Source organism: Grammomys surdaster, unplaced genomic scaffold (assembly GCF_004785775.1).
Source record: "Grammomys surdaster isolate TR1022 unplaced genomic scaffold, NIH_TR_1.0 126124, whole genome shotgun sequence".
Lineage (NCBI taxonomy): Eukaryota > Metazoa > Chordata > Mammalia > Rodentia > Muridae > Grammomys > Grammomys surdaster.
This window is the reverse complement of record NW_021620932.1, coordinates 1,572,691-1,594,895: the sequence shown is the minus strand read 5'-3', so window position 1 is coordinate 1,594,895 and position 22,205 is coordinate 1,572,691. Positions and strand designations below refer to the sequence as shown.

The 22,205-nt window shown below is 39.2% G+C and overlaps 1 protein-coding gene across 4 annotated transcripts in view; it reads left to right on the top strand.

Annotated features, from left to right (window-relative positions):
• Pibf1 (progesterone immunomodulatory binding factor 1) overlaps positions 1–22,205 on the top strand; it is a 148,099-nt gene that overhangs the window by 83,015 nt on the left and 42,879 nt on the right. For all 4 annotated transcript variants that reach the window (XM_028756571.1, XM_028756572.1, XM_028756570.1 and 1 more), the window contains exons 12-14: positions 611–761; positions 1,853–1,943; positions 9,654–9,756. In XM_028756571.1, the coding sequence (XP_028612404.1) occupies positions 611–761; positions 1,853–1,943; positions 9,654–9,756 (345 nt within the window). The remainder of the gene's footprint in view (positions 1–610; positions 762–1,852; positions 1,944–9,653; positions 9,757–22,205) is intronic.

The window sequence follows — 22,205 nt, the reverse complement described above, 5'->3', positions numbered from 1 at the left end:
GGAGGGAGGGAGGGAGGGAGGGAGGGAGGGAGGGAAGAAAGAAGGAAAGAAAGAAGGGAAGAAAGGAAGGAAAGAAAGGAAGAAGGAAGGAAGGAAGAAAAGAAACCCTTTCTTTGCATAGGCATTTTTGCTACTGCCCTGTGCAGAACTTTCATTTCCTTTCTGAGTTGAACTGGAGCCTGTTAGGAAACCAAACATGCTAAAAGCTGAGCAGCGCTGATGGAACGCTATAGAGCTCACTACACTGTCTTTGTACAGTTCTGTGCTGACTGCCTAGTACCTGACCCCAGGTGAGTCTCACACTGCTGCCTCCATTTGAACTCGTAACAAGCAAAGGTTAACCTTACCCCTAAGTTCATTTTTATCCGGAAGCTTATATAGTTACTGACAAAGCATTTTATAAGTTCAGTTAACTGCACCAGAATTATTTACCTAAGAAGTAAATATGTATTCTCTCCTCAGTTGTCCTCTCAGTGTAGCTATGTCTTAACATTTCTGTGGTTGAAAGAGAAGAGGCATAAAGCTATCACTGCATCATCTTGTTCTTTTACCTGTGAACCTGAGTAAAGCTGCATTCTTTCAACTTATGTCATTTTTCTTCCACTGCTAGGTTTTAACTAAAGAATTTTATAGTCTCCAAACTTCTTCTGAAAAACGCATTACCGAGCTAGAGGCGCAGAATTCAGAGCATCAGGCAAGGTTAGACATTTACGAGAAATTGGAAAAGGAGCTTGATGAGATAATAATGCAAACAGCAGAAAGTAAGTCTGTGTGCCCCCCCCCCCCCACCCCACGGGACTCAGACCCATGGGTAGTCTTTTTTTTTTTTCTTTTTTTTTTTGGCTGCAAAGTAAAGGTGGAATCATTTCTAAAAATATCTTGGTATATATTTATTAAAAATGTAAGTGACTTAAAGAATATTCTGTTTTTAATATTACTTGATATAAATTTTCAGTAGCTAGACTCAAAAAACAGGTTAAGTATTAAAGTATTAAATGTTTCTTTCTTTTTTTTTTTTTTTTCTTTTTCGAGACAGGGTTTCTCTGTATAGTCCTGCCTGTCCTGAACTCACTCTGTAGACCAGGCTGACCTTGAACTATGAAATCCACCTGCCTCTGCCTCCCAAGTGCTGGGATTGAAGGTGTGCACCACCACCGCCCAGCTAAATATTTCTTTCTGTCAGAAACTAGTACAAAGTTTTAGAAAATTTTTTTGCCTCAGGCCTAGCCTTGTAGCTCACTGGTAGAGTGCTCGCCTACTCTGTGCGAGCTTTGGATTCAGTCCCTCACACAGCAGTGAAAACCAAAACAGAAACCCCAAAGGCTGATAGTAAGTGTGGTGACACCTCCATAATCCTACCCTCAGGGAAACAAGGCCAGAAGATCTCCAGTTCTAAGCCTGCCTTGATTCTGGTTGGGTCCTTCTGGAATCTCAGCACTCAGGAAGTGGAGGCTGGAGAATCCGTAGCTCACAGCCATCCTTGACATACTTAAGTTCAAGGGAAGCCAAGGCAGCTTGAGAATTTGTTTCAAAGACAAAACAAAAATCACCTTTATCAAACTGATTCTATAATTTCGTCATAATTTATAACATATAGTCCATATTAAAGTCCTTGAATCCTTCAGAATAACATACCTGAGTTACTTGCTCTATAAGAAAGCATAGCTTATCAGGTGATGTAATCCCTTACCATCTTCTAAAAATAAACCAACAAGTACAACCGAAGTATACTTTAATATGCTTCACCTCTCTCAAATGTGCGTTTGTCCTTAGGAATGTTCTTGGAATTTTAATTCATTGTCATATCTTTTATTAAGAGTTATTTCACATCATACATTTTACTACTTTTCAGTTGAAAATGAAGATGAGGCTGAAAGAATCCTGTATTCCTATGGCTACGGTGCTAATGTTCCCACAACAGCTAAAAGACGACTGAAGCAGAGGTAAATCGATATGATTTCTCTTATCTACTCAGTGGAGTGGAATCACACGGTACATCCTGATAATGTGCTGAGTTGCATGATAAAGTTACTTGTTCTTAATATTCATAAATATTAAAGTGCTCACAAAGTAGGACATGGTAATAACCAGGAACTTCATCTCTATTTAAGTGAATTTAATGGTTAGTAGATGTGTACATTAGAATATTCATGGTATTAGATGCAATAACTTTTAAAGCCATTTTATTTTCACATTAATGTCAGGTAAGTACAAATGCTTTTTAGCAATAATTTTCAGGTTAGAACTAATTGAACTACCTTCAATTTCTATATCCTTTGTTTATTATTTATGTGCCTATATTTCTTGATATATATCTTAACATGTAATATAATATTATATATAATTCAAATTAAAGAAAGGGATATGACCAAACACTTGAGAAGAGCGCCGTGAGGAAGGAAGGGGTGTTTGGCTCACAGCTTGGGCGGGGACAGTTCATAAAGGGGTCATGGCCCCAGGAACATGAGGTAGCTACTCACATAGATGCACAGGAAGGAAGTAGAGTGGGATGAATGGTGCCACCCACATTTAGGGTGTGTCACCCACCTCACTTAATCTAATCTAGAGATTCTCTAATTTGTTAGTCCTCTGGAATCGCTAATTAATGTAAAAAAATAAATCACAGAGGCTAGCCCCAAGTGATGGTGCACCCTTATTCCCCACCACCAGGCTGGATGATCTGAAAACTTGAGTCCTGAGTTCTACCTGAGCTAAGTAATGGATTCTAGACCATCCTATGGTCAACAGAGAAAGAAGGAAAAGAAATGGGGAAAGAAGAGAAGGGGTGAAAGGCAGGTGATGGGAGAGGAGGGGAAGTGGAAGAAGAAAAAGAAAAGAAGCGTTTGGGGCTAGGGCTCTATGCATAGCCAAATTGGTTAGAGGGCTAAACCTCTGCATGGTTCCCTGGGGAGGTGTCTGTGATACACCAGCAGACTCCTGCACTGAGCAGCGTTGCTAGCTCTTGCTCCCCAAATATATCCTGCGTTACAAACAATCTGACTACTTCTCTTGCTACTGCCTCCAATCTTAGTGTGTACCTACCAGACTCACCAGCCCCTCCATAATGTGCCCCGCCCACATCAGTATCCTCTTTTGCCTCTCTGCTCAGTATGACAGCTTAGGACTCGCCTCCACTTGTAAACGTGTTTTCTCTACAGCATGGTAGCATGTTTGTTTTCAGCCATCCTTTCCCATCTAATTTCCTCGCCTAGATAGAAGTTTTTCATGTCAGTAGCCCCATCTTATTCTCCAACCTTCCAAGCTCACTGTAGAATACCTAGTTATTTTTTTTTCTTTGCCTGAATGCTCAAGGTTTCAAAACTGATATTGTTTTATGGGAATTAATTTAGAAATTCAGAAGTGTTCAAAAGAAGAAAATCCATGTTTTGATACTTTTGTAGGTAAATTCCATGATTCTTTTAAAAACTTTTGTTGTTGTTCTTGTTTTGTTGTTTGTTCCAGACAGGGTTTATCTGTGTAACCCTGGCTGCCTGTAATCTGCTCGGTAGACCACCACGCAGGCCTTGAACTCAGAGATCTGCCTGCCTGTGCCTCCCAAGTGCTGGGATTAAAGGTGTGTACACCACTACCGCCCAGCTAAGATTTTTATTTTGTACACACACACACACACACACACGCGTGTGTGTGTGTGTGTGTGTGTGTGTGTGTGTGTGTGTGTGTGTACATTTGTATTTATGCATATGTCTTTGCAAATGTGCACTCACGTGCCTGTGGAGTAGGAAACAGTGTCTGAGATCTCTGAGTGTGCGTCTATGTACATGTGAAAGAGAGCACCAGATGTCCTGAAGCTGGAATTACATCCTAAGAGGTAGAAGGAAACTTGTGTATGCTCTTAACCACTGAGCACTCTCTCTAGCTCCTTCTCTAGATAGTTTGGAAGTGAATAATACAACAACATGAAGCGATCATTTACCTTTATGACTACCGAAAACAGTAAGGGGTCCACTTTAAAAAGAAGTAAAGAAAAATGCTTAAGAACTTATACTGCTTATTAAATATGTGAAAAATCTGGATCATAAATAGATAAAACTAGAAAGTATCAGTTTATAGCTAGAATGATTAATTACATTTAGTAGAGGTTCAGGTGCTTCTAAATTACTTAGTATTTGAAAACTTGGTTGCCATCCTATCCCTTCCTGGAGCTCCCCAAGGCTGGTGTTACTGCTTCAGGATATTTTATAATTTTTAAATGTATCTGGTTCTTTTAGTCCATTGTTCCTGGGGAAAGAGTAGAAATGTGAATGGCTTCCTGAGTAAGAGCCTGCACTGTTCATAGACATACATGTCCCTCTGGGTGGGACATATGCAGAGGTCAAGGCTGATGGAAAAGCTCAGGCCTCGTCTTAACATCTGAATCCTGGAGACTGGTTCTTACAAGGGGAAAACTGGTTTTTGCTATTATAAGCTTCCTTTCCAATATGAAGCTTTGGAATTAAATGTGATTGTTGCTTACTTTTTAAAGAAGTTCACCAAACCAGAAGTTAGGTGTGTTTTGTTTGTTTGGTAGGTTTGGTTAGTTGGTTGGTGTTTGGTATGGGGGATGTTTTGTTTTTTGTTTTGTTTTGTTTTGCTTTGATGCCCAAAGATTTAAAGAACCACAAGTGATTCATAGCGCAAATGATCTTGACTGTCCAAATATTTCTGAAGATTCTATCACGAAGCTATCTGTGCGCCCTGAGCAAGTGCCTAATGGGTATGCTATTAATACCCTTGTCAGCTGGTGCCAGGCATTCTTCTCATGGTGAGCCCAAGGCTATTTTGAGGAAGTGCTTCTCAGGTCATCTAAACTGAGGGAAGAGAGTGTAAGTCTAGACATCCAAGGAGGACATGTATGCATCCCTACAGTTAGTCATTCAACAGTTTTTATTGAGTACCTACTATGTGCAGTTTGAGTAGTGGCACCTAATCCACTTTAGGATCTGATGCACTTTTGAAGATTGCAAAATCAACACTTGGTTTCTTAAGGGCTATTTGTACAGAAAGCGCTTGCCTTGTGCCCTCTTGAAATACATTTACTTAAGACAAGAGAGAGCAGTGTAACCTTCACAGAATCTGTACTTATTAGTTTTTCAAATTTGAAATTAAACCACTGCAGATTTAAAGTGAGTCATAGAAATGACTCACAGTCGTAAATGGAGTGCTTCATAGCAAAGTTGTCATCATATATCATTATGAGGAAGTATATTACAAAGTGTATACAAAGGAACCTGTCTCTCAACTGCTATATATCTCCTTCATGCTTATTTTCATTTAAAACTTTATATTCAACAGCTGATATTAAATATGCAATGTTACTATTTAACTGATTATAAGTATTTATTTTATTTTTAAAATTAGGTAAATTGATGGTAATCCCATTATTCAAAATAACCAATCAGAAATTTATACAAATATATGAATTTCCTTGCACTTTTTTGGACATTGTATAATTTCAGTACTTTAGTTTTTACCTTAGTATTCTATTGTAAGCATTTCTTATGTATGAATAATCTTCAAAATATATTCCCTAGGAGGCTGAGGGCAACACTTGGAATGCAAAGGGTAACTAACCGAGGGCACGAGAAGGGACAGTCAGTAGGAGAGATGAATATGAGAGTGACGACTAGTGGCCTACATGCATGACACACAGATACCTATTACATTGTATACTAACCTTAAAACTAAAGCGCAAAGTCATTTTCAGTCACTACAGTTTGATTTTTAGGCTTTGCGTTTATGAGTGCCATGTTGCTATCCATTTGTGATAAAGCCCATAAAAGAACTAAGAGTTGCCTCTTGCTGCCAAAAGAATATTTTAAGAATTAAATTGAGGGCCGGGCGGTGGTGGCGCACGCCTTTAATCCCAGCACTTGGGAGGCAGAGGCAGGAGGATTTCTGAGTTCGAGGCCAGCCTGGTCTACAGAGTGAGTTCCAGGACAGCCCGGGCTACACAGAAAAACCCTGTCTCGAAAAACCAAAAAAAAAACAAAAAACAAAAAACAAAACAAAAAAAAAAAAAAAGAATTAAATTGAGAAAATCTATATGAAGATCACCACACAATATTTGGCATAATGTATATGCTAGGTGGCTGTATCAGTTAAGGTGGTCTTAAGTCAGTTGCACAGTTAGAAAAATCAGGATTCCAAAACTTCTCCCTAGGCACCAAATGAAATAATTTAATTAAAATACTTGTTTACATTTTTAAAGAAGCCTTTAAAATACATGAACTATGGGCACTTGAGGTTGGTTTATTTGTTTTTGTTTTGTTTTGTTTATTTATCTGAGTCCATTTCTGGAGGCACTGCAATGCTGATTTCCTGTGAGGTGATAGCAGCAGATTATGTTTCTCGTATGATATAGAATTTTTAAGTTTCAGATAAATATGTAAGTGTATAATAAGGTAACTAGCACTTTGAGGCTTCCTACAAGCGTAAATAATTGCAGACTTTCTTAAAAGTCTTTGTGGTACACAATGTGGAAAGCCAAAAAGGCTTATATAATTGAAGTAGATTAAAATAAGATTGACTTTTTGACGTGGCACAACTTGATCTGAAGTAATGTTTTTGTTTGAGTAACAACTCTTTGAAAATATCAAACAAGAGTTTCTGGTTGTGTGCTGCTTGTGCCCCGACACTACACGATGACATCGGACACTGTTGTCGTAGTGTATCCCTCTGTGTTTGTGCTGATCCAGATGATGGGAGAGATTTTAGAACAGTTTTAATTTGCAAATTTATCTGCCTATTGTATTTCTTTAATTCTTCTCTATATGTTTTATGTGTATAAGAGTTTTGGCTGTGCATATGTATATGCTTTACATGTGTGCCTGGTGCCTCTGGTGATCTGAAGAGGTGTGGGATCCACTGGCATATCATATACAAACTGTAACGACTTTCATCTACCTTGAGTGGAGTTTCCTTCTCAAAATGCCTTAACTATAACCAGGGATATTCTTATTACCACCCTACCCTTGTGTTAACACTGAAACACTGGCATGGAATTTCTTGCTTCAGTGTTCATATCATCTGATAGTTTTGACTTTGTCACTATATCTGCATAAGAGCATTTTACTACACACAAGTTAGCCAAACCAAGTGAACAGTGTAATGTACTTCACTTGCTATCACCAAGTCACTGTCATCTTCAGAATGTTGGTAAACGGGGGACTGTTACATCTCATCGCATTCCTTAATAGAAAACAAAGGTTTGATTTGCATAAAAATCTCCACTCCTCTATACTTCTCTGAAATTGAATTTGACTATGTTCTTTGTTTTATAAGCATTATTACACAAATAGTGTCAATACCTTCAGCATGCATTTGTTGATGAATTGTTATTTAGAAAAGACCCACTGGGCAATGGTGGCGCACGCCTTTAATCCCAGCACTTGGGAGGCAGAGGCAGGCGGATTTCTGAGTTTGAGGCCAGCCTGATCTACAGAGTGAGTTCCAGGACAGTCAGAGCTACACAGAGAAATCCTGTCTCGAAAAAACAAAAACAAAAAAGACCCTAAAGGATATGTTCTGCGAGTAACAAAAATAGAGGAAAAAAAAAAATATATATATATGTGTGTGTGTGTGTGTGTGTGTGTGTGTGTGTGTGTGTGTGTATGTATGTATGTATGTATTTCTCTACTTTATAGATAGATAGAAAAGATATATATGTATGTACATGAAAAGTAAGAAAGAAGATAAAAGTGTGATTGTTTAATTAAACGGACAAAATTGGAGCTGGTGATGTAAAATATGGAGTTCACAGACACAGTTAAAACCAGCAGATTTAATCCAAAAGCAACATTAAGATATGTGACTAAAGACAGTTGTGATGGTGCATGCCTTTAGTCCCAGCACTCATGAGGCAGAGGTCAGCGAATCTCTGGGTTCAAGGCCAGGCTGGTGAACAAAGACAGCAAGAGTTACAAAGAGAAACCCCAAACTACATTTGTTTTATTAACTAACAAAGAAAACCTGATTCCCCACCCCAACCCCTGGAGGGAGAGGTTGTATAACCTGAATTGTTTTCTGTACAAAACTTTGTCAGATTCTATAACAGGGTCAATATGTAAATTTCATTGTTGATACATAAAGTATTATTTTTAGAGTAAAAAAATTAATACAGTGTAAACTATAAATTACTTTAAAATGCATAAGAAGAAAGTTGTTTAGAGGTTCCCTAAAATGAAGTGTGTGTGGAGGTGGTTAAGAGGCATTTAATAAAGAGTGGACAAGGCACAGGATGGCTGTTGGCGGGGCAATAAAAATGGTCTCAAGTTATGCTGTCCTGAGACCTGCGCAACTCCGAACTTTAAGTTGGTGTTTATTGTGCTATTCGCATATTATTATATATTTTAGCACATAATTTTTTAAAGAATTTTTGTCAAAAAAAACGAAGACTACTTGGTTTCCATCTGTAATGTCAACTGATTGGCAAATACCACGCCAGATCAAAGAATACTAGATGTAGCCACACTGTCGAGATCAAAGTTTACGGTTCTCACTTTGGATGTGCAGTCCTTACATATAAATGGGTTAGAGAATGTTTAGCTGAGTCTTACATGAATCCCTTTGTCTTGGGCTGAGGAATATAAATGCTCTAGGGCTCATTTTGTTCGGTAGGGTTATTTGGTAGAAATTTAAAAAAAAAAAAAAAGACAACTCGACAGTGTAATAAGTTGTATTCATTTGGATTCTGTGAATTCTCCATTCATAGGTTAAATTGATAGGTTAACTAATATAAAACATGAAAATATAATGTGGGTCTTGAGAACAACATGATTTCTCAGCATAACCAGTATTTCTTTTAAAAGTTGTGTGTGTTTTCTTTGAGTCCTTGGAATTGTTTAATAGACAGCAAGGGCTACACAGAGAAACCCTGTCTTGAAAAACTAAAAACAAACAAACCAAGGGCTGTGATGGAGTGCAGAGCATGATGGTCTGTGGGTGTGTGCCTGTGATCCTAACACTTGGGCTAACGTACAGGAACAGTTGAGGCCAGCCTAGGATACAGACTTAAGACCCTGCCAGGGGATGGGGACATAAAACATTGGAAGGAAGGGGGTTCCTTCAGTACAGACTCTGCCTGTACTGTGGTCATTCTTCACATGTTACATATCTCTTCCACCTCCACTTGCAATAGGAAACCTATTGGATTATGTTGGATTATGTTTTGTATTATAAAATTCATAATATTGACCAGTATAAACACTTTCCGAATATAAGCTTTTGCACATAATATTCAAGTAATTTCAAATAATTTTGCACATAATATTCAAATAGTTTCTGATAATAATTTTAAGTAATTTGTAATTTGGAAACTTTCGTTAAAATGAGAAAGCTGTAAATGGCTATCTTTTTCTGCCAAGCTAGTAACATAATGTAATTCTGCTTCCATGGAAAGGGCTAAAAACCATAATCAGGTAATCGGTATATCACACTTACCGTATCGAAATGTCAGGGTTGTTACTTTCAAAGGTCAAAGTTGCTAAAAGTATTGCTCTTGCAGTGATTTTTGCTTTGTATTGTCATTGTTTTCTATTACTATGTTTATGTTATTAGGAAAGAAGGGTTCACTTTCTAGCATACAAATATCTATTGCGTGTTTAGGCAGCATTTTACTTTGGTGTACATAAATGTTTTTCATTTTGTTTACCTAGTGTCCACTTGGCAAGAAGAGTTCTTCAGTTAGAAAAACAAAATTCATTGATTTTAAAAGATCTGGAACATGAAAAGAAGCAAGTAAAGCAGCTTTCACAAGAGGTGAGTAGTCGGATCCATCCGAAGACCTAGAGAGAAGCTGGGGCTTGCTCCTTTGCATGCCTTGTTAACACCGACAGTTACCTGCTGAGCAGTCTGAAAATAAGCTGCTAGCGACATGATTTCAAACTTGTAAACTTCACTGAGTGTTGAGAGTCCTAAACAACGTAGCCTGTATGGCAAAGCAGAACAGAAGGGAGACTGAGTGCCCAGAACATTCAGGAAGTGTGATGGAGGCTAGCTAGTCACAGAGCCTCGGCCTCTGAGAGTATCACTGGCAAAACAAGTTGGCAGATTTTGTTGACATTGTGTTTCTCACTGACAACTGATTTTTAAATATTTGAATTTTTTAAAGTTTCTGTTTAATTAAAAAATACTAAATCTTTTTAAATTTTTTATTTTTTATTGAAAAAAGTTTTCATATACTATATTTTGATCATGTTTTCCCCTCCTCAATTTCTCCCAGATCTCCCTTCTCACCCAATCCTGTTTTCTGTCTATCTCCAGAAAAAGAAAAAAAAAGACAAAAATAAATCAAATCAAAAACAATAAGAACAAAACAAATCAAAATGAAACAGACGGTCCACAAAAATACCCTTGAGTCAGTTTGCTTTGTGTTGGTCAAGTACTCCTGGCAAAGGGTTGCACTGCGTGGGATTGGTATAGACAGTGAGATACCATTAAGAGAGAACCTGTTTTCTTTTTTGTGAGTTGTACCTGTTGCAGGTAGTTACTTGATTAGGGCTAGAAGCCTGTTTTAGTTGGGGTTAATACTGCTGTGATGGAACACCATGACCAAAAACAATTTAGGAAGGCAAACTTGCCTTACACTTCCATATTGCTGTTCATCATCAAAAGAAATTAGGCCAGGAACTCAGAACAGGAACCTGGAAGCAGGAACAAATGCAGACATCATGGAGAAGTGCTCTTCCTCATGGTTTTCTCAATCTGCTTTCTTTTAGAGCCCAAAACCACCAGCCCAGAGGTGGCCCCACTCACAGTGGGCTGGGTCCTCCCACATTAATCACTAATTAAGAAAATGTTCTTGAGAGAGCTTGAGAGAGCTTGAGAGATGGTTCAGTCAGAGCACTGACTACTCTTCCAGAGGTCCTGAGTTCAATTCCCAGCAACCACATGGTGGCTCACAACCATCTGTCATGGGATCTGATGCCATCTTATGGTATATGTGAAGAGAATGACCTTGTACATTGTACTCCCATACATAAATAAATAATTTTTTTTTTAATGTTCTAAAGGCTTTTGTCAAATTGACAAAAACCTAGCAAGAACAGACGACATGGTCACCTTGCCCACTCAGTGTTGGCCCACTGACTGGAACCTCTGCAGGTATTGGGCATGCTGCCACAGTCTCTGAGTGCTATATGCATCAAGTCCATGTTTGGCCTCTTTGTTTTCCTGTTCCGTTATCCTTATAGTATCTACTGATAAAGCACTTTTAATGGTAAGCGGGTCTCTACACTAAACGTTGAAATGAGAGTAAGAACCATCAGAGATTAAGGTGGACACAATGGAATGTGGACAGACGCCAACAATGATTATAACAGGAGGAGAGGGGGAGCTCTGCTGTCTGTGCTTACTCGTGTCTGTGCCATGGGACTAACCATAGGCTGCCTTTCTAACCACTAGGCTTTATGAAGAAAGGTCTTCAGCAAACAGTAGTATGAGATTTAGACTGTCTAGGTTTAGTTCATATCTGTGAACTCACACAGAGGAAATATAAAGTAACATTTGGTGAACATTTGACTACACATTCCTTTGTCTTTAATAGAATTGACCTTTGTATATATCTATGTACATTTTAATTTTGATTACATTTAACAACAACCTCACAAAATTCTACAAATTTACTCTTACTACAAGTAAGTTCTAGCGTACTCCTAGGTGCAAACTGGAATGAAATAATCAAAGAAAACCAAGTATGATGGCTCATGTATAACCCCAGCACTCAGTAAGCAAAAGGAGGAAGATTATCATTAGGAATCCATGGAGAACCTAGGGCACTAAAAGAAACCCATCTCAAAAGAAAAAAAAAAATCAACCAAGAAAGGAAAGAAATTGCAGACCTTGGGAGGCTGAGGCAGTAGCATTTCTGAGTTTGAAACCAGCATAACTTGCATACCAAGTGCCAGGACTCCTGTTCTAGCTTCATTCCTATTGGAGTAATAAACACCATGGTGGAGAAAGCTACTTAAGGCAACTGGCTTACAGGCTATAGTCTTTCATTGAGGAAAACCAAAGCAGGAACCTGGAGACAGAAGCTGGAGCAGAGACCACAGAGGAGTGCTGCTCAATGGTTTGCTCCCAGGCTTGTGGTCAGCTACTTTTCAGCCTAGCTGCCTACAGAAGGAACCTCCCACAGTAGACCAGCCCGTGCTTTGTCAGTTTTCTATCAAGAAAATTGATTGCCTGCAGGCCAGTTTGATGGAGGCAGTTCCTCAGTCGAGGTTCCCCTATTCCCAGGTATATCAAGTTGACAACCATGATTAGCCATCACACACTGTCTCAAAAAACCCAATTTCATAGGAGTCAAGGATAACACAAGAAAACTCATAGAATCAACTAACCTGAGGTCATAGGGGCTCACAGAGACTGAACCCACAACCAGGGAGACGCCATGAGTCTGACCTAGACCCTCTGCACATATGTTACAGTTATATAGCTTGGGCTTCTTGTGGGACTCCAGGGGCTGTCTCTGACTCTGTTGTCTACCTTTGGGACCCTTTCCTCCTACTGGATTCCTTTATCTAGCCTTAATAGGAAAGAAAGTACCTATTCTTGCTGCAACTTGATATGCCTTGGTCAGTTGGTATCCATGAGAGACCTACCCTTTTCTGAAGGCAAACAGAGGAGGAGATGGGCAGGAGAAAGGGACTGGGTGGAGAGGGGGGAACAGTAAACTCCAGTCATGATGTAAAATTAATTAATTAACAGTCACATCTACTATTGATTAAATGTCACATCTAAAATATCATTGCCTACTCTGGTGTCACAAAGTTTTTTGTAGACAGAAAGGTTAACACTCTAACCTTTCTGTCTACACAGTGATAGTTTTAGGTCTGTGATCCATTTGTGATTATGTTTTTTTACATGAAATGAAAAGCATAGATTGAAATTAATCATTGATGAATGAGTCTGTGTCTAGACGTGTTTCCTTCTAGTTACCTGCTTATCTCTGTGTGCACACCATGCTTGTCGTGACAGTTGTATAGTGTCTTGAAATCAGCACCGTTGATTCTCCAATTCAACTTTTGGCCACTCTATATTTTTTGTACTTCCCTATGAATCTTATAACTAGTTTATTAATTCCTGGGAGGAAAAAGGGTTGCTATGATTTTGAGATTGCATTGACTTTATATATAAAATGATGAAAACAGGCTAACAATGTAGCTCAGATTGCCTAGCATTCCCTCATCCCCAGGTTCCATCTGCAACACAGCTGACTGAGCAGAAGAAGGATCAGAGAGGAAGAGTACTGAGGACCCGACAGTCTTGAACTGCTCGGCAGTCATTGACACAGTGTATTTGTTCTTGTTTATTAGGTCGGTTTTTTTTTTTTGCACTGTTTTTAGCTTTTGATTAGTGTCAGCAGGTAAATTCTTGATCTTTCTGATTTTAACCAGGACAGGGAATAGCATGTTATCATGAAATATGCCTATTGATACGCTATGACCTGCCGTCTTTCTACTTTGTCTCTACTACTTCTTTGTGATCTTGTCCTATTTTCTTTCTACTTTCAGTTGAGTGCATGTTTTCTCATTTCATTTTATTTTATTGTTTATAACTTTATAATGGTTGCAGTTGGTTTAATTGAATTCTGTGTCCCTCCTAATGTTGGTGCTTTTGTTGTCATAGATCTTATCTATGTCTCTGAACACCACAGTACATCGGTATTCCTGTTAACAGTTAAACATCTTATGAAGAGAAGTGTTAGTATGAGGAAAAGATACTCTATTTAATCAAGTAGTTAACCATCCCTGGTCTACAGCCTGGAATCGTATCTTTATATTTGTACACTTTCTTTTTACTTTATGTTTAAATACTCATTTTTGTATGACTGTCTTATCTACATGGATGTGAGTATACCATGGATCTGGACACCTAGAAATTGGAGTTACAGATGGAGCCACCATGTGGGTTCTGGGAATCAAATCCAGTTCCTCTATAAGAGAAACAACAAGCGCTATGAACTGCTGAGCCATCTCTCCACCCTTCCCACACATGCACATACCTTTTTTAGACAGATTTCCTCCTAAATTCAAACTCAGTATGTGGCCAAGGATGACCTTGAATTCCCTGTCTAGCTCATAAACTCCTGGAACTGTTGCCTCCAACTCCCAAGTATTAAGTGCAGTCTGTTGTTGTGGAAAATTCACATAGCATAAGTTTATCATATAAACCATTTTAGAATTCAGGGAGTAGCCTTTGGCATGTTTACAGTGTTGTATATCCATCACTACCACATAATTATAGACCAATTTCCTCACCCTAGAAGGAGACCTATACTTCCTAAGTCGTCATTTCCTTTCCCATTCTCATCTCTTGCAGCATCTGATGTGTACGTAATGGACTGTCTTTCTCCATAGATTCCCCTATTCTATATATTCCATATAAAAGAAATTATGCAACCTTCCATGCTTGTATGTGGTGTCTTCCACTTGCTATAATGCCTTCAAGAGTTATTGACATTGCAAGCATCTTACATTATACCAGCCATGTCAAGGTTTTCTGTTTCCATATATATCATTTATTAGTGTGGTTGACAGGCTTTCTACTGAGTAATCAAAAAGTATCTATATCCTGATAGAAAGGCTGAAGATCCATTAGTTGTTTAATCTATGAGAGATGTTTTAGCAATCCCAATCTGATGATGGACTCCCAGTGGAGACCTAGAGAGCTGCCGATCTTCAGCGTACACTATAATCTGAAAAGAAAGTAGATTCTAATATCAGTGAAAAAAATGTCTTGGCAACAGAATAGGTGAACTTGCCAGCAAGAGTGAGGGCAAAATGGAAAAAACCAAAAGCTTATGAGCTGCCACCAGAAGGCATGACCCAGAATTAGAGTAGGTCTTCCCACCTCAACTGATCCAATCATAAAAATCCTTTAGAGGCATGCCCAGCTTCTTGGATTTTAGCTGATTCCAGATGTCATCCAGCTGACAAACTTTTAGCCATTATATGCTTGCTAGTTGCTTTTTAATTCTAGCTATCTTTGTGGATATGAAATTGTAGCTCATTGTGACTTTGATTTGACATATCCCTAATGATTAATAATGTCAGGCATTTTTTTACTTCATCTTGGCTATTTCTGTATACATAGAGAATTAAATATAAATAGAAATTAAGTATAAATAGAAATTCTGTCTTAGTCTGTTTCCTACTTTCAGAATAACAGGTGGGTAATTTATATATAATAGAGGTTTACTTGGCTCGTAATGGAGCCATATCTTGTTGCTATGTAGTAGCATCTCTGCCATTCTTATACTAAAGACTGCGATATGTTCATGAAGGCTGGCCAGATGTAATTGTCATTTTGGAGACTTGCTGCTAAATAAGCTCACCCTTTCTAGTTCTTCCTGACCTCTGGCTGGCTGGTTAACTCAGCTGTTCTGACCCAAAATCCTCTCCAAGCTGACTGATTGAAACTGACTTCTCATTGCTTCTCACTGAATTGCTCTGCTTGGCCCCAAACGAACTCTGACAATCTTTTCTAATCCTCTGGCTCCTTCTCATTCTCTGACTTGTTCTATCTTCACCTGTAACCCTATCTCTGTAAAACTGTCTCCTCTTTCTGTCCCCATCTCTCTTTGTACTGCTTTCTTAAGTCACCTCTCTTTCCTGTCTGTCCTTTGTGAGTTGGGCATCACCTATCTCCGACTCATTCTGTCAATCTTTCTCTGATTCATCATTTTTTCTGCCCCTCAATTAGACACGTTCAAATATGGCTGCTTCCTTCTACAAATCAATTTTACCTTCATTTGATTAAAGGTGTTTTCTAAGAGTGTGTCCAAATTCCAGCCGGGGGGGGTTAAAGTTTTGTGATTCTACCTGGATAGCACAGATCTAGAAGGTCTTTGGATGTGGTCCCTTGCGAGAGCAGTCATGTTGCTGGATTAAAATTCCTCTACAAGGCTCTTGGAGGTCTCAGCACCTCTTAAATTTCACCTCTTAGTGTTCATGTTGTTGTTATTCACGTATTTGTTACTATGCTGAAGGTAGAACCCAGTATAAAGTTCTACCATGAGCTACATGCCTAACTCAGATACCACCTATCTTAATACAGTCGCAGTGACAACTTAATTGCAGTATAAATTAATGAGGGCCACTCGACCATAGGAATATGCTTTCAACTCATTTCTCCTGATTTTTAGTTGTATCGTTTGGCTTGATGTTGTTGTTGATTGGCAGGATTTGTCTGGGTATTCTGGATTGCAGATCTTTAGCACATAAGTGATTGCAAATACATTCTCCCAGTTTTTATGTTTTCTTGCATCCTCTTATGACTGTTCCCTGATGTATGAACTTTTTTTATTTTGATAAAGAAAGTCTAATTTATTATTTTTATGTCTTATGATTCATCATTGGTTTTTAATTCCCAGGTGAAACTCACATGTCATAAAATTAATCATTGTAAAGTAAACCATCTTACATTCATTCAGAATATGGTGCAATCACTTCTAACTAGTTCTAAGACATTTTTATTACTACATGATAAAGCCTGTACCCACTAAGTAATCAATCACACACCCACCCCCAGCCTCTGACAGCAGTCTGTCTAAACAGACCACTATTGGCTTTCTATGCGTTTACCTACTCAGCAAAGTAGGATAAACCAATGGAACCATACAGGTCCTGACCTTTTGTATCTAGCTTCTTTTATTGAGCATACTGTTTTCTAGGTTCATCTACATCTTAGCATACACCTTATACTTTGTGACATTTTGCTAATAAATAATATTCTGTTTCACGTATTTGTATATTTACCAAAGATTGTTTATTCATTCTGTGGTAAACATTCAGGCTCTTCCTACCTTTCTGCTATTGTGAATTATGCTTCAGGGACAATTACATGTTTGAATCACATTTTCAGTCAAGTGGACATGGGATTGCTGTGCTCAGTTTTGTTTCTGGAAAGACTTTTTGCCCAGGTATAATTTGAAGTTTGCTGGGCCTGGCAGTTCAGGCCTATAGTTTTATTACTCAGGAAAGGATTTTAAGTTAAAGATCTACTGGGGTTACAGAAAAAGTGTAAGGCCAGCCTCAGCAACTTAGTAAGACTTTGCCTAAAAAAAATGAAAGAATTAAAAAGAGGACTGGGACTACAATTCAGAGACAGATCATGTTCCTAACAGTAGCAAGGCCCCAAATCAGTTCCAATCCAGGAAAGGCAGGAGGAGGGTAGGGGAAGAGAGGGAGGGGAGTGTGAGGCTGACTTCCTCCTGTGTCTCATTCTTACCTAAATTTTAGGATTTGAAAGATGTATTTTAGTTTTTAGTTTAGCTTTGCATCTGCCAAAATGCTGTTCTCCGGACCTTTGTCCCTCACTAAAATATGTTTTCATGACCTTTGTCTCTGTGGTGGTTTTGATATGGTTGGCCCAGTGAGTGAGTGGCACTATTAGGAAGTGTGACCTTGTTGGAGGAAGTGTGTCACTGGGGGCAGGAGATTAGGGGGAGCTTTGAGACCCTCCTCCTAGTTGTCTGCAAGCCAGTCTTCTGTTTGCCTTCAGAACAAGATGTAGAACTCTCAGCTCCTCCTGTACCATGCCTGCTTGGATGCTGCCATACTTCTCCCTATGATCATAATGGACTGACTCTCAGAACCTGTAAGCCAGTCCCAGTTAAATTCTGTCCTTTATAAGAGTTGCCTTGGAAAAAAAAAGAGTTGCCTTGGTCATGGTGTCTCTTCACAGCAATGGAAATCCTAACTAAAACAATCTCTCACTAGAACATGTTCTTCTGATCTTTGCCCCTCACTAGAATGTGTTCTGCTGACTGTTGTCTCTTACTAGAATGTGTTATCCTGACCTTTGTCTCTCACTAGAACATGTTCTTTAACCTTAGTCCTTCTAGGATATGTTCTCTTGACCATTGCCCCTCTGTAGGATATGTTCTCTTGACCTCTGTCTCTCACTAGCATGTGTTTCTTTAGCTGCTTTGCAGATTGTTCTTTCTAAATTGACCTGTGGGCCTGCCATGGTTTCTTTATTGCTATTCTTGGGTTTTGTTGGATTTTTCACTTGTGAGTTCATTAAATTTACCTTTTTATTTCCCACTGTCCTCTGTTTCTTTTGGAACTCCAAGGTGACATGTATGGTTGCTTAAAGTTGTCCAGAGTTGAACTAATGGTGTATTGTATATTTTCAGTCTAGGTTCTGCTTTTGATTTTAGGTAGTGTCTCCCTCCCCCGCCCCAACCTCTCTTTCTCTCCTTTTTATTAAGGCAGGGCTTCTCTGTGCTGCCTTGGCTGTCCTGTAACTTTCTCTGTAGACCAGGCAGGCCTCAAACTCAGAGATTCTGAGTCGCTTGTCTCAGCCTCCCAAGTGCAGGGATTAAAAGCATGTGCCACTACCACCTAGCTGATTTTATGTAATTTCTCTTGTGGCATCATGTCCTAATGTTTCTTCACCAGCATATAAACTGCCATTAATTTCACCTACTATCTCTTTCATCTCAAATATTAGCTTATAGTTCTGGAATTCCAATTTGTCCCTTTATGGAGCTTGTAATTCCCTAATTAAAATTCTCAAACAAACCCTTCAGGGGAGGGAAGAGGATAAGTTTTTTCACCTTACTTTGACTTTTAAAGGATTTATTCAAATACAATTTCTCACTATTTGACAGTTGCATATATCTATAAAATTTATTCAAATCTGTCATAAGCAAGAAGGTAGATACATATTAGTTAGTATAACATAAGTTATATTTTATTATGCTGAAGGTCATTACACAAGGTTCACACTCTAAATTCCTAACTGTGGTCTTAAGCCTATTTCCCCAAGGCTGATCGATCACCTGTATGGCATCTTAGCTGAAGTTCAGATCTAGTCTCTAACAAAAGCTTCTGATCCGAGTGTCAGGATCCTAGGGGAAACTCCCCAGCTGGGCAAATCAAGGTGGTGTCTCTCTCTAAATTGGTCTCTGCTTATATACTGTCCAGCGAGCATCCAGTGAGCATCATAGGATTCTAGGACTTTGTCTGGTTATCTTGAGTGAGTGCTGTCACTGGGTTTGTTCATCAGGTGCAGCCTTGGGTGTTAAGCTTTTTTTTTTTTTTAACGTGTCCTATACAGGGTCTGCTGGCAGCTGCAACTGCTGTGACTTCATAAGTACTATAGCCACAGAATGCCCAGAGCACAGTGTCCACAGCCATCCTCTACATCATTTCACTCTCTCATTCCTCTGCTCCATTTTCCTTAATGTCCCTGAGCTTTGGGACAGGTGATATTCATCTCAGTGCTTGAGCACTCAATCACTCCTTTCTGAAGGGAAATGGAAGAGGAGAGGGGAGCTGGGAAGAGTGGAGGAAGGAGAAACTGTGGTCAGGATGTACTGTAGGAGAAAAGAATCTTTTTAACTAAAAAGAAACTGTCACTCAGAAGTCTCAGCACCTTGACTATCCATGCGTCTGCCTTAACAACCTCTGTCCACTTCATAAAGCTTTCTGACCATGTCTTAAAACAGCTCTAGTCTATGTCTATATCAACAGCTATCTAAGAGAAAGCTTGACAGCTATCCATTTAGCAAAACAAGGCATGTGACCTCCCCAACTGTGCTGGCTAGTTCTATGTCAACCTGAAACAAGCTAGAGTCATCAGAGAGTAGGGAGCCTCGATTAACAAAGTGCCCCCTTAAGATCTGGCTGTGCACAAGCCTGTAAGGCAGTTCCTTAATTAGTAATGGGTGAGGGAGGGCCAGTGGGTTGTGGATGGGGCCACCCCTGAGCTGGTGGTCCTCTGTTCTATAAGAAAGCATGCTGAGCAAGCCAGGGGGAGCAAGTCAGTAAGCAGCACTCTTCCATGGCCTCTGTAGAAGCTCCTGCCTTCAGGTTTCTACCTGTGTGAGTTCCTGCCCACACAACTTTTGATAATGAACTGTTTTATAGAACTGTGAGGGAAATAAACTGTTTCCTCCCCAAGTTGTTTTTTTGGTCATGATGTTTCATCATAGCAATAGTAACCCTAAGACACCAGCCATGGGCCTTTGACCAGGTCCAAGCACTAGGCATGAACTCCCTCCTGTGAAGTCGGCCTCATATCTAGACAGAACATAGTTGTTTATTCTCATATAATAGTCTTGTCCTACTGTACTAGCAGGAAGAGCTTGTCTTACAAGCCACTATTATAGCATACAAGGTCTACAGCCGGATAAGACACTTTTGGGTTTTCTGCCTGGCTATCTACATAGTATCTTCCCGAAATATGAAAGCTAGTCATCAAAGGGAAGGTTATTCCCACTTTGGTTTTTTCCATGTCCTGCAACCAGAGTGTTGTTTATTCACCAGTGGGATATCACCTTTTAGATCTGGCAGGAAGCCCAGAGCACTACATAGAGCAATAACCTATATTATTTTGTTGGCCTCTGGGCCTTCTTAACTGTAGAGAAGTATCCCACATCTGGTACTAGAATTTTCATTTGCTATCTCATGGATTCTTGAATCAGCGATCTCCACTTATACAGAGTGACTAATAGACTGATAGTTTAGACTAACCTTCCTCTACCTAGTCCCTCCTCTCCATTGCTCTTCCCCATCCTTGGTTAAGCCCTTGCTACCCCAGCACTTCCTCTCCACTTTCATATCACTTGTGTTCGGTATCCCAGTCTCCTGAAGACCTCCCCCAACCCATCGCCATTTTCTAGCTTTATGGTTTCTACAGACATTCCAAATTAAACACGTGATTCTAAATTTGGAAGCTATAATCCACATAGGAGAGAAAGCACGTGGCATTTGGTTTTCTGTGCATGGATTACCTCCCTTAGTATAGTTTCCATTTCCATCCATTTTTCTGCATTTTTCTTTACATTTAATTAAATCCCATTATATATTGGTACTGTGTGTTTATTATCCATTCATCAGTTGATGAACATCTAAGCTGAGTCAATGTTGGGGCCTTTGTGAATAGGCCATGGAGTATCAGTATTTCTGTAAAACCATACGGACTTCTGTGGGTATGTGTCCAAGAGAGTGGTAACCTGGGTCATGTAGTAGTGCTAGTTTTATCCCTCTGAGAAAGAAAACTCCAGCCTTATCTCCATAACATTTGCATCAGTTCCTATTCCTACCAACTGTGTAAGTACTCCTCTTTCTTAACATCTTCACCAGCATTTGCTGCCATTTATCTCACAGGGTGAGATAGAGTTTTATTCCTCCTGCAGTAAGTATGAATTTCAAAGTAGTTTTAGTCTGTATTTCCCTGATGGCTACGAATGTTAAACACTACTCATTTATGGATCTTTTACTTAGAATCCTTTTCCCATTTCCATGGCCTACTTTCAGACTTCATTTTCTTGACCATAAATACAATCGCAATATTGTTTTTGATGTTTGTTTATGATTCTATTATGTCATTTCTTGGTTAGGTTCAGTTAAGTTCATTTACTTCATGAATCATACTGCCATTCTTTGCATATAATAAATCTGAGTGTGCATCTGGCTTTTCTCCTGGGAAGGAATTTGGGAGCTAATTTTCTCTGAAAGCATCGCATTTTCATAGAGTTGGCATTCAGAATACCGTATAACTAGATATGAGTGCTTACTAAGTTGATGAGTCATGGCAAGTTTTGAAGAATTTATGAAATAAGGGGGTTGTCTGGACAAACAAAGTTCGCAGGAACTGTGACACAGCAGGAGAACCAGCTTCATTAATGATTGTCACTCTGTCACTTGTGTTTTGAGGCTGTTTTGCTGTGGAACTTTATGAAAAATAACATTTGCTTTAATGATAAACAGAAGTGAGTGTGTGACTCATTTGGTAGAGTCACTTCCTTCACATGAAGCAGTTCCTAACTTTGATCCCCTGCACCCCATAGACCAGCACAGTGGCATCTACATATCCTAGCACATGTGGATGGTAACACAAGGATGAGGAGTTCAAGATTATCCTTAGCTACAACTTGAGTGTGAGGCCAGCCTGGGTTACCCTGCCTTAAAATAATTAATAGTTAAAGCACATGTGCTTATATTCCATGTGAATAATTAATGTGCTATAAGGACAAAACATTTGCTGTTACTGCAGTAGCACATCTGTGTCAAACCTTGTGAAACGTTTGAAGCAAGAATTCTTCAAGCGGGTATTGTGGTGTATACCTATAGTCTTAGCCTTTGAAGCTTAGACAGGAAAACCATCTACTCAATGACCGCTTGGCTTATGTAGCAAGACAGTTGTCTTGGAAGGAAGGAAGGAAGGAAGGAAGGAAGGAAGGAAGGAAGGAA